Genomic DNA, 17,823 nt, shown 5'->3' on the forward strand with positions numbered 1-17,823 from the left:
CTATGATGTGAAAATATCGTGTACATGAGGTGATGAGCGTGTATACGGGTACTATATGTGGTTTTGACCGGAATAGACCGTAGGCTATTAATATACCTTAAAGTGATAATAAACTTGATATGAAACATGTCAAGACCACTTTATGACTATTTTATGCTGATCATTACATTGACTTAGCCATAGTCATGCCTTTATGTTGAACACACCTCCGCTTTTATGATTATTGTTATCTCCTTGTGCACTATTGTTGAAAGTTGTGAGTTTATATCTTGGTGAAACTTTGGTATCGTTGTTTGTGATATTAAGGCACTTGGTATCATTGTTTTGTGGTATTGTGGCACTTGTAGATATGTTGAGCGGATTGACTGGGGGTGTCACCATGAGGTCTTTATCGTGCGATTGTGTCTATTGTTATGTTCGTGGGACTAAATAAGGGTGGCGTTATGTCGGGCTGCCCACATGGCAAAATAAGTGTGGCTATATGCCCATGTTGCGAAATAAGGGAGGCATTTCATTGTTATGTGCACATGCTGCCAAATATGAGTGGCATTATTAATGATATTATGTGATATTTCGGGGTATTGTTCTTGTTATTGTGATTATGTTGAGACGGAGTTGATATTTTGATTACATAATTATTTCTGAAAGTTTTCGTTTTGTACTTATATGAGTTAATGGCTGTATTTGATGTGTTATCACGTGCCTCACCTCTATTTGATGTTTTGTGATCAAAGATGGGTTTTACTCCATTGAGTTGTTATTACACGTTCTAAAGAGATTGTTGTTACTGCTTTCTGTTACATTTATGTTGTCAATTTATTTGATATATTCATTACACATGTTATTTTTCTAGTGAGTATCGTATGACTTGAACCCGTCACTACCCCACCGAGGTTAGTCTTGGTACTCATTAGGTACCGATTGTGGTATACTCATACTATGCTTCTACATATTTTTCTGTAGATCCAAGTACTTCGGATCGGGCTGATCTTCACTGAGGGATTCTGCGCATCGGAGACTTCAAGGTACCCTTACATGTTCCGACCGCAGGCCTCAGAGTCACCCTTTATGTTTCCGTTCTATTGTTTATATAGTTCAAACAATGTTTTATATTGAGATATTTCTACGTATTTAGTTAGAGCTCGTGCCTCTGTAATATCGAGATCTGGGAATATGTTGTAATCATCGCCATGTTGGCTTGTATCACCTTTATTTACGCATTTATATTAAATTCTGCTTCATTATATCATTTTTTATTGATTTAAAAATTTATAAGTGATCGGCTTACCTAGTTTTAGAGACTAGGTGTCATCACGACCCCTATGGTGGGATTTGAGTCATGACAAATTCTTAAGTTATTTAGGTTGAGTCAATTATTCTAAATTGTAGACTTTTTTTATTTTGAAAAGTGTAATCATAGGTTAGTACAAAAACCTTGAGTTTTTGTTACCTTCCTAAACTAGAGTTAGTTTGGGAAGGGATAACTACAATTGGATTGATTATAGTACTTAGGGTATTAGAGTTAGTCCCCTTGGTTATTGAATTATAACCTAAAATCTATCATTAAAGCTAGTAAAGTTTTGAAGCAAATCCTACTAGGGTAGTTTGTTGTTTTTTCTCCCTTGAGCAAGAGAGTGTCCACGTAAAATCGCCCTGTTATTTAATTTCCGCACTTTACTTTCTGCTTGTGTTAGTTTTGATGGTTCAAAGAACCAGGTTCTTTGAAATCACAAAAACCGGGTGTGACATAATTCAATTACCTTTCTTGTGTATATATGAACTCCACAAAAACAATTGGTTTCACAGTAAGTTCTTTCATAAGAGACTAACACCTTGAAAGAATCTACTATGGCTGTACCACCAGACGCTCAAGAAGGACAATCAACCATTAGCCTACTACTATTTAATGTAAAATACTATGGTTGTTGGAAGGAGAGGAAGAACGACTTTTTGTAGGAGAAGAGTTGGAGCTTTATGATATTGTTGAGAAAGTCCCAAAGATTCCCATGTTGATTGACGACAAAGGTATCCCCATTGGACCAAAGCCAAGAGACAAATATTCTGAAGAGGATGTCAAGCGTGTGAAAAAGAGTTCTAAAGCCAAGAATATTTTGATATGTGGCATTGTACTAGATGAATAAAATAGAATCTTAAAATGCAGAGATGCAAATTCTATATGGGATACTTTGCAGTGTGCACATGAAGGTACGTCTCAAGTTAAACAGTCAAAGATTGACATGCTAACTAGGAAGTATGAATTTTTCAAGATGAAAGAGGGGGAAATTATTCTGGAGATGCATACAAGGCTTACGTCGATCATTAATGAGTTGGTATCTCTTAGAAAAGTTATCTCCAAAAATGAAATTGTGAGGGAAATTCTGAGTATACTGCCACCCTCAAGGATAGAAAGTTCAATGCAATTACGGAAGATAAAAGTTTGAATACAATGACTGTTTATTATGTTATTGGTAACCTAGAAACTTATCAGTTAAAGATACATCAAGATCGTCTAGATCGTCAGGATGTAGAACCTCGACCGCTCATAACGGTGATATTGTAGATTTGAGCCCTACTAAGCCTACCACCCCCTTCTCTTCACCTGATACAAGGCAGTCGAAGTGGTCAAGCCCTCCTTTTATCCCTCAGAATCGAGCGAGCAGCAAGAATTAGAACTAGAACAGCATGTGCGAGTTCTCCCGCATACGGCTCAAGTGCTGAAGACCCTTTCTTTCACGCTTAGGAAATGGATACCTTCAGGAGAAGAATACCGAATGAGTTTCAAACTTATCATCTTCGCTTCCCAAGATATATAGGGAAAGGGGTTTTGTTGGCCATCGCTTGCTGACGACGAACAAGACCAAGAACCTAGTTCTTAAGTCCACTCAGAAGTAGGATACTGAAGAAGATGACATGGCACTGCTTACTAGACGATTTTGATGAATAATCAGGAAAGGTGGATTTCTAAGAAAGGAAAGTTCATCCAAACCTAAAGTTATAGAGAAAGATCACTTAATTAAGAAGTGCTCATGATGGGAAGCTTAGAGGAAGAAGAACAATTCTGAAAAGGAAAAAAAAAGAGACTAGGTTCCCGCGGCAAATTGACCAAAAGAACTATGGACAAAATTGTGAAAAAGCATTGGATGCAATGCAAATATCTTCAACTAATGAGTCTGATAATGAGGAAAGTGATGAAGTGGATCTGTCACTAATGGTCAATGAAGATAGTGACTCAGAACCTGAAGATCTCCTTGCCCTAATGATGAAGAAGAACCTGTAGTAAGTTTTAAAAAAATTAAAAACAACATTTATACTTATATTAAAAAAATTGGTCTCTTTGTCGAGAGTCCTGATTGATGCATATCAAAAGCTTTCTGCTGAAATGAACCAGTTAATGAATAATTATGCATCACTTAGGGTTGAGAATAAGGATCTAGAAGTAAGTAACAAGAACCTAAAAATTTTCATCACTGATCTAAAGGACCAAGTTCTTACACTTAAAGATGCAAAAGTAGCTTTAGAAATGGAGAACAAGAAAATTTGTGATGCTCTTATAAGAGGAAAGGAACTAGCCACAAAAATTTAGGAGAGACTAGAGAGTGATTGAAGAGAGTTAACACTAATATCTTAGTTGAATCTAAAGAGGCTAGGGTGCTTAAAGAAAATCTAGATAAGACTACGTATGAATTGGAAAGAAATCTCAACTGGACCAGGTCTTCACAAATAATTGTCAAGTTGCATGAAACCACAATAGTAACAAGAAAGGGTTAGGACACGCTAAGTCTAATACCCTATACAACCGACATAGTAAGTATGTTGATATTCTTGATAATTATTTGTCCACACACTATGGGAATAATGATCACTTAAAAAAGCATGGATGGCTAGGATCAAATCAAACCAAAATATGTCGCATATATTGAGAAAAGGAAGAAGAATAAACCTGGTCCTTTGCTGGAAATGGACTTAAGCAAGTATGGATTCCTAAAACTAAACTTTAAATGTTTTTGCAGGCTAAGGTGAATGGAAGAAAATATTGGTGGTATGTTGACAATGCTTGATCCCGCCACATATCGGAAAGCAGAGAAAATTTCCTTTTACTAAAGCTTATAATGGAAGGAGTGTAGGATTTGCAAATAGTAAGAAAGGAAACATAATCGATATAGGTAAGGTTGGTAAGTCCTAGTCTCATGTTATTGAAAACGTATACTATGTTAATGATTTAATGAATAACTTATAGAGTGTTTTTTAAATATATGATAATGGGAACCAGGTTCTATCTACTTCTGAAAATTGCATGGTTATAGATGACAACTCTAGGAACCTGGTTCCAAAGGGAAACATGTGCCAAAATATTTATAAAGCTGATATTATGTCTTCAACTGAAAATAAAATATCATGTCTTAGTGCACTTGATACTGATTCCTTTTTGTGTCATAAAATGTTAGGGCATGTTAGCTTCTCATTGTTGAGTAAACAAATTACTAAGGACCTAGTTCTAGCCACATGGAACTGAATTTAAAAATACAAACTTTCTTGAGTTTTGCATGAATAATAGCATTGATTATAATTTTTCTACACCTAGGACCCTACAGCAAAATGATGTTGTTGAAAGGAAAAATAGGACTTTAGAAGATATGGCAAAAACTATATTGATTTCCAATGGTCTCCCTAAATCTTTCAAGGCTAAAGGTGTAAAGATTATATGTTATATTATAAATAGGTTCATAATTAGGATAATAATTGAAGAGAGGAGATGAAAATTTTTGGTATGATAACTATACTAGTCTTGGTGCACTTTACCATGCTACTGGCCCAGATCATTGGTATGATGAAACTATCATTCATGTTGGGGATGTGATGATAGATGAAACTTGGCATGAAGAGCTGTTGAGGGAGATTATACCAGATGACATAATCGATCATATTATAGAGAAAATATCACCACTAAACATCCCGGAGTTGAAGGATAAGGCTTATTGGCAACTAGAGACCAAGGGGCAATTCTCAGTGAAGACAACTTGGCAATACATAAGGAGGACGAAGTAGGAGAACATGCTATATAAGTCTATATGGGTGAATGGACTACCTTTCAAGATCTTTTTTATCATGTGGATATTATGGAAATACAAACTACCATTAGATGATTAGATGAGAAGGATGGGATACTTTCAAACATCAAAATGGTGGTGTTGTAGAAACCTTAGTGAGGAAATTCTAGCTCATATTTTCTTGAGATCTCCAACAGTTATGTTTGTATGGAAGTATTTTTGTGGATCAGCAGGGATCAAGATTGATGGAAAGCATATAATACAGGTGATAAATAAGTGGTGGAAGAAGCACGGCAGTACAAGCTTGAGGACATCATACCATGCCATTCCAGCCTTGATTGTGTGGCATTTGTGGAAGAAAAGAAACTTAGGAATACATGAAGGTTGTGTCTATTCATAGGTTGATTTTCCTGATTTGTACTAACATTTATAACCTAATGAAGAGGAGGAGAATATATTTCACAGGAGTAACATCAAACTGGCCAGATTTATATGACAAGCTACAACAACACATTACAAAATTGAAGTATAAAAGGGTCCTGTGGAAACTACCTCCAGACGGATAGTTGAAATGTAATATGGATGGTGCATGTAGAGATACAATGGAAGGGATTATTTTGCATTTTGTATAAGAGATGGCATTGGTGACTTAATTTATGCTCAAGGAGAAGAGATCTTTGAGGCCACAAACAATATTGCTGAAGCTAGGGCTATTCCTGAAGCTCTAAGGTACATAACTAACTCCCACCATCCACCTTGTGTTGTATATAATGACTCGTTATTGATGAAAATAGTTCTTGATGGAGTGTGGTAACCTCCATGGAACATTGTGGCAGTGGTGGAAGAAATCAATCAGTTAAGAACTATGTGTGTAGTTGACATTGCGCATGTGCTTAGGGAAAAGAAAATCAATTAGCGGACCACCTAGCTAATATTTCATTGGATAGAAATGTAATGATCCAGACTCCTTAATTTGTTGATCTTCATGTTAAAGGGAGGAAGATCTTGAACATTGACAAATTACAACTGCCTTATATTAGGGTGAGAAATGCAAAACCTCAAGAGTATTGATGTGGATTGATATAGAGAAGATGTGCATGGTGTGTGTAGCTGTGGGAACTAGACAAGGTTGATGTGGTTTGAAATAAAAGGGATAAGGTCTGGTGAAGGGGATTATACTCATCTTTCTATCAAATCCTTTGGGAGGAGAATAAGAAGGTTTTGTTCACTAACCTTGTTTACTTTTTAAAAGGTACAAATTAAGGGGTTGGTTTGTATGCTTTGGCCAAACCTGTTAGGGTGGTATTAGCATCCTCGATGCTTATTCCCTACAGGTGTAACCATTGCATATTCTAGCTCATTCGTTTGTCACATGAGTACTTGAAACAGTTTCAAACCTTGCAACTTTATAACGTGGAATGTCACTAGAAGTTGTGGTACATTCTTGAAATTTTTTGCATTGTACATTGTCATCGATGCTTCTTCTACAAATATTATATGGTTATACAATCAACAATTAGCATCAAGAATGGAAGAACAACTATTGGACGTGCCCGCATGAAGACAACAATGCCCAGTATTAGGCTTAGATGGTTTTATGCAATGTCGGGAACTATGGCTGCATTTTGGAGGAGTTGCTTCTCACACTCAGTGTCTGTTTCGTATCTCTTGGCAAGCTTTTATGTAAGGACAAGACTTGGTGCTAGTTGGAAACACTATGAGGTGCATGTTTATCGAGTGCTCGGAACTTGGCATTGCCCAGATTCATGCGTGAAGATTGGTCACATTGGCAAACCTTGGTGCACATTTTGGAACTCAACCATTCATTTTAGTTAGATCACTTGTGATAGTTCAGCTTCTTATGCTCGAGTTAGCTCATTATGTACTACCAAATATGAGTACTATGGTCAAGCTTCGTAATAGGATTGATGTACTTTCATGCTTTAACTTTCTTCACTTTGAGAGACCTCATGACATTTTGTATTTAGATTTTGTTATTGTTAATAAAAGACATCACTAAGCAAGCAACTTAGTGGTATATTTGCTAAAAAAATAAAAAAGACTCTCTATGAGTTACTTCAGGATAGAAAACCCAACATAACTCACCTAAGAGTCTTTTGTAGTAAGTATTTTGTGTATAATAATGGTAAAAATGCTCTAGGAAAGTTTGATGCTAAAAGTAATAAGTGTGTCTTTCTGATTTATTCTCCACATGAAAAGCTTATAAAGTATTTAATAAAAGAACCAAGTGTGTTGAAGATAGTATACACGTGATCTTTAATGAAACTAACCACTTGGCTAAGAAAGGTACACTGGCTGGTAATGATGGAGAAGTTGGACTCACACAAATGTATGATAGTCAATCAAACTAAGAACTTCCAGGGGATGTTGTAGAACAAACACAAGAACCTAGTCCTTAGGAAGTTGAGCACAATGTACAACAAGCAGGGGGGACAAATCAGGAAAATTATGCAGGAGTGAATGAACTTGTTCCCTCTTCAAAACATGAAGGAAATAATGGCTCTCAGTATTCTCAAGTAAGAGTTTGGAAATGTAGGAGCTCTCATCCACTCACAAGTGTTCTTACACCTATTTACTCTGGAATAGTGACTAGATCAAAGTTCAAAAATATGATTGCCTTCATAGCCAACATATCTATGATTGAGCCAATGAACATAATAAAAGCAGTTAAAGATGCTGATTATATAGTGACTATGCAACAACAACTTAACCAGTTTGAAAGGAATAAAGTATGGAACCTGGTTCCCAAACGAGATGGTAAGACAACCATTGGAACCATGTGGGTTTTTAGAAATAAGCTGGATGAACAAGGCAATATCACTAGAAACAAGGCAAGACTGGTTGTGTAGGGATACAATCAAGAAGAAGTGATCTAATATTATGATACATTTGCTCTGATTACTAGAATGGAGGCCATTCGAATGCTCGTTGCATTTTCATTCTACATGGGCTTCAAGTTGAATCAAATGGATGTGAAAAGTGGGTTTCTAAATCGATAATTGAAAGAGGAAGTGTTTGTAGGTGAGCCTCCACGATTTGAGAGTCAAGAGTTTCCAGATTATGTGTATAAATTAGACAAGGCCGTATATGGTTTGAAGCAAACTTCAAAAGCATGGTACGAAAGGTTGTCAAAATTTCTCGTGGAGAACTAGTTCTGACGTGTAAATTGAAAACACTATATTTTTGTTGAAAAGTAGCAAGAACCTCCTAATTGTTCAAATATATATATTGATAATATAATTTTGGGGGCTAGTAGTGAGTCCTTGTATAGTGAGTTTTCTAAACTCATGGGTAGTGAATTCGATATGAGTATGATGAGAGAATTGATTTTTTTACTTGGACTACATATTAAGAAAACAACAAAAGGTACAATGATACATCAACATAAGTACATGAAGGAGCTGCTCAATAGGTTTGATGTGAACAATACAAAGACAATCAATACTCCCATAGGAACTGCAACCATGCTGGATATGGATAAACCTGGTCCCTCTGTTAATGAAAAGAAGTATAAGAGTATGATGGAATATTTCCTCTACCTAACTGCAAGTAGACCAGATATTGTGTACAATATGGGGCTGTGTGCAAGATTTCTGACAAATTCTAAGGAGACGCATTTGAAATCTATTAAAAGGATCTTGAGATATCTAAAAAGTACTCAAAACCCGGTTCTTTGATATTAATTTAGTGATTCATTCGATTTGATTAGGTATGTGAATGCTGATTATACTGGATTTATGGTAGATAAAAAGAGTACATCCGGTATGGCTCACTTCCTAGGATCATATTCGATCTCATAGGCTTCAAAGAAACAAAAATGTGTGGCTTTATCAACTACAGAAGCTAAGTATGTAGCTAATGCTTCATGTTGTGCTCACTTAGGGATCAAATCACAATTAGAAGATTATGGTGCCATAGTTGAACGAGTTCCTATGTTTTGTGTTAATACAGGTGCAATGAAAATGTCAAAGAACCATATTCATCATTAGAATATATTGATGTGAGACATCACTTCTTAAGAGATAATGTTGAAAAACGTCATATCTTTATGGAATTTTCCAAGACATAGGAGCAGATTGCAGATATATTTACTAGGGCTTTAAGCTGGGTTTACTTTAAAAGAAACCCCTTAGATTTTGCTTTGATCAAAATAAACTAGGACATTCTTGATTTCCCTCGATGATTGGCTATGTTTCAACAAAGTGTTTAGTGATTCTAAGTGTCGAAAAATATCTAAATTAGTCTTATATTGTAACAAGTGTGCACGCATGACATGGTTTCAAGGGGATATATGTTTAATATGATGATAAAAGTCTTCCATCAGAAAAAGTTTCTTTTGGCCACATTGAGAAAATTAATCAAAGAACCTGGTTGTATGACACCCAAATACGTACCTCCTTTCTAATTTATAATTGACATAAATTTATTAGATTTCCATATCAGTATTAGGATCACGTTCCAAAGACAAAATCGCTAATCATATCATAAAATTAACCATGACAGATAACAACCTGTGTAAAAATAGGACTAGTTTCTTAAAATCCCTCAGACGACGTCCCTACTGCCCAATTAAAGCCTTTCAGCCACCTTTTGAATTTTGAAACATTGGCATTACCCCTCATTTACTCTCAGAACCTGATAAGGAGTTATAATTGTGATTGATTAAATTAATAACTGTCAAATCATACCTTCTATAAAAATCCCTTCCCACACCTCTATTCAATCAATTGCCGATCTCTCTTAGAGAATACAATTCCAAAATCAGAAACACTAGTTTTAAATTCTTCAAAATACCTCAACTATTGAAAATGTCGAACTTACCAAACCAACCTACTATTGGTTCTCTCAAGTCAAACTCCACTCTAGTAATGAATACCCCTCCTCTTTCACCTAGTTATCCCTAGCCTGTCCAAGATCCAATTCCCTCCCAAGATATTCCAAAAGCTATTACAAGGTTGGTGGACTACTCAGACGAATAGTTAAGTGAAAATTCTTATTGTGGAAATCTAATAGTAGAGGAGTCTCAAATTCAAGGGGAAGAAATGGTTGAAAAGGAGAAAAAGGAAGGCGATGAACATGAAAAGGAGAGTGCAAATGGTGTACATGACTTAGAGGGCACAAAAGTCTCTAGGAAGAAACAAGAAATGGAGAGTGCTCGTGTTGTAGTAAAAGAACCAGAAGCCCCTGGCTAACAACCAGGTCCTTCTACTATTGTGTAACGACCCGATCATCATTTTGAGAGTATTAGTCCTGATCCCCTATCTACTATTTCCTCTATTTCATTTTATGCTTATGTGACTTGCCGAGAGAATTTATTTTTAGTTTTGGAGTAAAATGGGACACTTAGTCCCTAAAATGGAAGGTTAAGTTTTAGGAATTTAACCGTATTTAGCATTTTGTGAATACGACTCTGTAATAGAGTTTTGATGGTTCTGTTAGCTCCGTTGGGTGATTTTGGACTTAGGAGCGTGTCCGAATTGTGATTTGGAGGTCCGTAGTTGAATTAGGCTTGAAATGGTGAAAGCCAGATTTTTGGGAAGTTTGACCGATAGTGGACTTTTTAATATTGAGGTCGGATTGGAGTTGTGGAAGTTGGAGTAGGTCTGTAATGTCAATTATGACTTGTGTGCAAAATTTTGGATCAATCAGACGTAAATTGATAGCTTTCGGCATCGGCTATAGAAGTTTGAAGTTTTAAAGTTCATTATGCTTGAATTGGGGTGCGATTTGTGTTTTTGATATTGTTTGATGTGATTTGAAGGATCTACTAAGTTTGTATCATATTTTAGGACTTGTCGGTATGTTTAGTTACGGTCCCGGGGGCTTCAGATTGATTTCGGGTGGTTAGCGGATTATTTGGAGTTGTGATAGATTGCAGAAGCATTGTTGTACCTAGTGTTATCGCACATGCGCACTTTGGGCCACAAGTGCGACACCGCAGAAGCAGCTATCAGGCCGTAGAAGAAAAATTAGGCCTGCCCATTTGGGACCGTAGATGCGGTCAGAGTCCCGCAGAAGTGGACTTGCATGGGCGATGGAGTGAGCGCAGAAGCGGAAATGCTAGCCAAGCCATGGACCACAGAAGCGGACAATGTCCACAGGAGCGCATGCGCAAAAGTGCTAAGTGGCCCGCAGGTGTGAGCCTTCTTTGCTTAAATTGGAACCGCACATGCGATGGAATTTCCGTAGGTGCGGAGCCGCAGATGTGGTGAAGCCCTCGCAAAAGCGTATTAACTAGGCAGAAAAGGGCTAAATCGAGGGTTTAATCTCATTTTCATATTGGGACTTTGAGACCTCGGATTGAGGCAAATATTTGAGAGATTTTCAGAGGAAACATTTGGGTAAGGATTCTTGACTTGATTTTGATTGATATCTACTAATTCATCGTTAATTTTATCATTTAATTAAGGATTTGGATTGAAAAAATTGGGGCAAAAGTTGAAATGTTCTTAAACCAAATTTGGGGGTTTTGATTGAGGTTTTGGTATCGAATTTGGGTAATTTTGGTATGGGTGAACTCGGAATGATCACATATGCGTATATAGGTGGTGGATAATTGAATAGATGTGTGCAAAATTTTAGCCCTTTTTGATTGCTCAGAGAATGGAAAGTTCGAACAATAGCCTTAAGGTTACTATTTATACACATTGGGCCTGGCTAAGGAATCAAGAGATGAGTGCGGCTGCAGAATTCCTTTTGCGGTCCGCACTCTATTACCTGGGGTTGCAATTCCATTTGATGATCTGCGGTCCGCAGATTTAGTTGTGCAGTCGCATATTTTAGTGTGAACCGTAGATTTCATTGTGCGGCTGCACTTTGGCTGTTTCTCTGACAAACAAACTTCACAGAGTATGTATTTTCCCGTATCAAGTTGTGCGGTCCGTACAAGAATTATGCGGCCGCAGTTGGCTTATGCTGTAGCATTCAAAGTTGTGCGGTCCGCATAATACATATGTGGTCCGCACTTTTTCCATACTTAGCCAATTTTTTCTTAGCACAGTTCCTGTAAAGCACACTCATTCCTGCAAAACACTTCAAATCCAGTTAGCACAAAATAAGACCTATCTAAAGAAGAAGAAAAGAAAATAAAATAAAAAGAAACATGGGTTGCCTCCCAAGAAGCGCTTGATTTAACATCGCGGCATGACGCATGTTACCATCACTTGAAATGAATTACCGCCATGATGTGGCCATCGCCAACTTTTCCCAGATAATGCTTCACTCGGTGTCCATTGACTCTAAACACCTCATCATTTTTATTCTTCAAGTCCAATGCACCAAAGGGTGTCACACCCACTACCTCAAATGGGCCACTCCATTTGGACTTTAACTTTCCGGGAAATATCTGTAACCTTGAATTGAACAATAACACAAGATCACCCTCTTTAAACTCTTTGTTCCAAATGTACTTGTCATGAAGATATTGCATCTTCTCTTTGTATAAGGACGAACTTGTATATGCATGGTACCGGAACACATCCAACTCATTCAAATGTGCCATCCTTAAGTTGGCAGCGACATCCCACTCAAGATTCAACTTCTTTAAAGCCCACATGGTTTTGTGCTCAAGTTCCACCAGAAGATGATAAGCTTTTCGAGCACCAACCGGTATGGAGACATTCCGATATGTGTTTTGTAAGCCGTCCTATAAGCCTATAAAGCATCATCAAGTTTCTTGAAGAGAGTAAAGAAAACTGTCGACTGTAGCAGTTGATGTCAAAACTTGACCTAAAAAAGTGAAACTCTTCTATTTATACTGAACTGGAATTTTCGGACAAAAATTCCCTTTCGAAGGTTCTGCGGCCGTAAAATTCCATGTGCGGTCCATACTTTGCTTCAGCCTGACAGGATTGGAAACTTACGGCCGCATAATTCTGATCTGCGATCGCACTTCTCTCTTTCGGTGGTCCGCACAAATGTGTCTGTAGCCGCACTTTTCTCTTCTGCGGACCGCACAAATGTGACTTCGGTCGCGTAGCTATTCTTCTAAGATCGCACAATAATTATTCGGTCCGCACTTCTGTTGAACTTGAGAGGCAGGTTCTCTGAACTTTTTCTCTTGCCCAGTTTCTTTGGCTGCACATGTCATGTGTGGACTGCACTTTGCACATGTCTCTGATAGGAGTTTCTTCACAATCTTCCGCCGCAGATGATAATCTGTGATCCGCACTTCTGAGTTTCTGTGCCTATTTTTGTCCTTGAGATCAAATTACTCCTTCTTTAGATGGATTTCATCTTGGGGGCTCATTTTCTAATATTCCTGCAATTAAGCTTTCATCAGTTTTCGGGAACACAATTAAATGCTTTTGGACTAAAACGACAACTACAAGGAGCTAATAAGTAGTCAAAATCCCCCCTTATCAATGACCCTCCCCTAAATGCTGACCTGCCACCACCATCGAAAGAACCACCAAATTTTCCCGTGGATCGGACCTTATTGCTACCCCCTCGCTCCATTCTATTCCTCAAATTGTGGGTTTATGTGGCTTGAGAAAATGCCGCCATCTTCCCATAGTTCATATTCAAATTCAGGGCAGCTGTAGCCTACACAAACCAAGGGGCTGAGGCCCTACACAAACCAGCGCACTCTAGCCCCCATAGTGGGCAACATGTAAATGGCATACTTGGACAGGCACGCGAATCTCATATGGTACAAAGGCTATCAAACTCAGCGGCACGGGCTGCCTTAGTATCGGTAGGCAAGAAATGATCAATGAAGGAGTCGGCAAACTCACTCCACCTCGCCGGAGGGCTCCCCTCTTCACGGGACTCCTCCCACATCTCAAACCAAGAATTTGCCACCTCTTTTAGGCGGTAGGAATCCAACTTCACTTCCTCCATCTCAGTAGTACACATAACTCGGAAAGTCTTTTGCATCTCATCAATGAAGTCTCGGGTGTCCTCCTCAGGAGTAGTACCCATGAACACTGGAGGATCCAACTGAAGAAACCTGTTCACCCTGGAACTACCAGAATCCCCTTGCTCGCTGGAGGAAGTAGGTGTAACATTCGATCTATGGGCTTGGGAAGCTACTATCTGAGCCAACATCTATATAGCTCCCCTAGCATCCCCATCAAAAACACCGGGACTAGAAGCTGGGGCTGAGGTGGAATTGGAATATCAGTTGGGGAATAACTGCACCCTCAATAGGAGTAGGGATTGTTGTAGTCTGAGCAAGAGTAGTAGAATCAGGTGGTGTAGTAGTTAAGGGAATATCCTCACCCCTCGGATGCTCACCCGCATCATCAAGTATAGAATCAACTGCCACTCCTGGGGTGTCATTGGCTCCTTGGCTAGTTATTGTCTTCTTCTTAGGTGCCATATATTTGAAATTAGAGCAATGCACAAGTTAAAGAAGGAGCAGTCTTATAATCAGCTCTATCACATGATCTAGAACATCAAAAAGGGGTGTTATTCCTAAATTCTCAATTAGCCTCCTAATTATAGATGTGGTCGACAACACATCAATAAGAAGGACTCTACTAGACACGGCTCCAAGACATCCTAGGACACTTTATAACCTTAGGTTCTGATACCAAGTTTGTCATGCCCCAAACCCGGGGAGCGCAACCGACGCTAAACTGAGATACCCCAGTCAAGTAAGCCTATTCAAAGCCTTCTACCCGAACTTACCCAAGAATAAAGTGAAGGTGCATTTCCATTAATTAGACAATAGGAAGATCACGTGAACAACACAATTTCATTACCATTAGCTACTTTATTTGAAATTTCCAAAAAATGTTACACAATCACAGTTTGAAGTGGAACATGTGGTGCAAATATAATGTTTCTAGTTTGGCTTTCCCAATACTAATATGTTACACCCCATGTTTTCGTACGTAAGAGTACGTCGTAAGTCAATTGATGTAAGCTCATAAATGAAATCATCTTTGAAAAGTTTACAAAGTTAGTTAATCATGTTAACACGGAGGTTACAAATATTTAATATCATGAATACCAAGTACCAAGAGGGTTTGTAGGCTTAGAAGCTAAACAAATTGAAGAAAATAAGTTTCATTGAAAGTCGACAAGTTAGAATGTTATAACATTTACTTTTGGGGTGAGACTAGGGTGCTTAATATTATAAGGAGATTATTTTATGAGTTATTTTAGTCGTATGATAGCCGTGTGTTATGTTTTGAAGTCAAGCGAGTTGCAGAACAAAAATTGGAAAAGGTCATCACAAGTTCCATTCATAAATGTGTGGAAACTTATGTCAAATGTAGCTGAGCTTTTCTCCCAATATACTTGTAATTAGGGGATGATATACCTGCCAAATTGAATATATACGAGTCTAATTTTTAACACATTTAACCATTTGTCAATACGATATCATAGTAGAGAGATATTAGCGTTTTTGCGAGACTGTGCAAGCAGCTCCCATGGGACCCACAAAGTCGGTGTAAAACTCCAGATTGTATTTAAGTTCATTCTAAATCGTTTTCACTCATTTTCTCTCGTCCAAAACAGCTCCTAAACCCTCCTAAATGCTCTCCAAGGTATCCTCCATGATTCTAGGGTGAAAGCTTAAGATAAAAACATGAATCCAACACTAGAAACCTCGTGGTGCTTGCTAGACCGTAGTTCTTCATCTTGTGGCTGTTTTGGAGGGTTCTTCAAAGTGAAGTAACCTCAGGTTTCGTGTTGTTATTGTTTATTAAGGTAATAATCAGTCCCTCCTTCATATATATTATATTTTCAAGGAAAACTACAAGTGTTTACACACCAATTTGAACACCAAAAGTTGATTCAAGAAGAGAATACAACACCTATAGTGTTGTGGTGTCATTAAGGATAATTGTGGATTGTGTTTGGCTGAAATTTCAAGTTGTTGCTACTGTCAAAGGTGTGTATAACAGCAAACTAATTGTGCTTAACCTTACTTGTATGTTGATTAAGTTGTTAGGATGATAAACTACAAGATAATACTTGGATTAGCTTGAGATGTTGTTAGGAATAGAAAGTTGCTCTTATGAACTTTAAGTGGCCGGAAATTATGGAAAATAAGTTAGCTATGCTATTGTTAGTATGATTGTGTTGGTTTATATGTCAATCTTGTTAAGTAAATTTGTTACTAGAAAAGGAAATGGCTATAAAGCACTTGGAAGTTGTCGACAGTGATATTGTCTTGTGTTGGGCTATTTCGGGTAACTTTAAAATTTAGTACAAGGATGGAAATTCTTTAAAAGGTATTGGTTATGTTCAAGAATGAATGGTAATGGGGTTGATGACTTCTTAATGAAATATTTTGTACCCTATTGTTGATGTTGTTCTTATTGTATTTCTCTGGTTGTTGTTGTTGGTATATGGTATTGGAGGAGGCCCTTGTTACAAGGGAGGTGCTGCCCAAATTTACATAAAACTAGCTACTAGCTTAAGTTATAGACTTAGCCTTTACTCGGAACTGATTTTGAATCTCTTTATGCTATGGTAGACTGAGTTGAGTTGTATGAAGAGTTGTTTAGAAACTATTAAGGACTCAATGAGGTTAAGGTATGTTAAGGCTAAACCTCTTCTTCATTTTGGCATGATCCCACAACTACATGTATTTGATAACGAGACATAAAGAGAAGTTTGTATTCTTGAACTTATGTACATTATCATAGTCTCATATGTTATAGTACTCTTCCTTATAGAGACTTTATATTTAGTTAAGTATTGTCTTCTTCCAGTCAAGAGAGCAGAGGGTCTATATATATATATACATATATATATATATATATATATATATATATATATATATATATATACATATATATATACAGTATTACAGTATTTTCACCACCATCGAGCTATAATCGGTGGGCAGGCCCCTATTGTGCAACTCTGATTAGATGGTAAGTTATATACCGAGCCTACTGTGGCCGAGCGCCTATGAGCGAGCCCAGCATAGCCGAGATACATAGCCTAGTATGGCCGAGCGCCTATGAGAGAGCCTACTATGGAAGATCAGTTACATATTCCGAGCCTTATAAGGCCGAACAACTATTTTACTTACAATATTGAGAGAGTTGAGTCAGTATCAGCAGGTAAGCATGTCTTCAGATTATCTCTGACTCCCAATTACTTTCAGTTATTATATTATCAGTTCAGTTTCAGTTTTCAGTTATTATGTTGCCTTACATACATGGTACATTATTTCGTACTAACGTCCCTATTATCGGGGATGCTGCATTTCATGCATGCAGGTCCTGATTGACAGTTGGACTGTTCCTCCCAGCAGACAGAGTCAAACATTATCTTGGTTGGTAAGCTCCACTTCGTTGGAGTTACAAGGTCTAGACCTTGGAGTCCACTTTATATATATAGGTTTGATGGGTAGGTGGAGGCCCTGTCCCGACCATGATACAGTTCAATTATCTCTAGACGCTTGTAGACGAGTCTTGTATATTTTTTATATCAGTAGATGTTCATGGCGGCTTCGTCGGCCTGCACAGTTATATACATCATCTTTTGGGTATTTTTACCCCACATATGAGATAGACATTATTTTCAAAAGATTCAGAATATGGCCTCATCAGCCTGAGTTAAGGGTTACCCCTCCAGAGTTCACAGTTACAGAGTGGTACATTCGGGCCGAGTTCGGCACCGGGTGCCGGCCATGCCTCTTCAAGTTTTGGGCGTGACATATTATACAACCCACACAATGTCTACCTCTAACCGATAAAAAAAGTACTATGATAGTGCCATGGCAGGCCATGGCTATACCTCAAAACACTATACATAAGGAACAAAAGATATAAGACCCCGAAAT

General features: G+C 37.8%; 2 protein-coding genes across 2 annotated transcripts; both read right to left on the reverse strand.

The window, feature by feature from the left end:
• Window positions 1-12,228: 12,228 nt before the first annotated feature.
• LOC138892649 (uncharacterized) lies at window positions 12,229-12,624 on the reverse strand. The gene has a single exon (XM_070176384.1). The coding sequence runs from the start codon at window positions 12,622-12,624 to the stop codon at window positions 12,229-12,231; it is 396 nt and encodes a 131-aa protein (XP_070032485.1).
• Window positions 12,625-13,712: 1,088 nt separating this feature from the next.
• Window positions 13,713-14,117, reverse strand: LOC138892651 (uncharacterized). Its single transcript, XM_070176385.1, has one exon. It carries the CDS (start codon window positions 14,115-14,117, stop codon window positions 13,713-13,715), a length of 405 nt encoding a protein of 134 aa, XP_070032486.1.
• Window positions 14,118-17,823: the final 3,706 nt, after the last annotated feature.

This window comes from Nicotiana tomentosiformis, chromosome 5 (assembly GCF_000390325.3).
Source record: "Nicotiana tomentosiformis chromosome 5, ASM39032v3, whole genome shotgun sequence".
NCBI classification, from domain to species: Eukaryota; Viridiplantae; Streptophyta; class Magnoliopsida; order Solanales; family Solanaceae; genus Nicotiana; species Nicotiana tomentosiformis.

What these genes read in the sequence shown, in the direction of transcription:
- LOC138892649 (XM_070176384.1), bottom strand. Translation starts at nt 12,624, where the DNA reads ATGTGGGCTTTAAAGAAGTTGAATCTTGAGTGGGATGTCGCTGCCAAC.
- LOC138892651 (XM_070176385.1), bottom strand. Translation starts at nt 14,117, where the DNA reads ATGTTGGCTCAGATAGTAGCTTCCCAAGCCCATAGATCGAATGTTACA.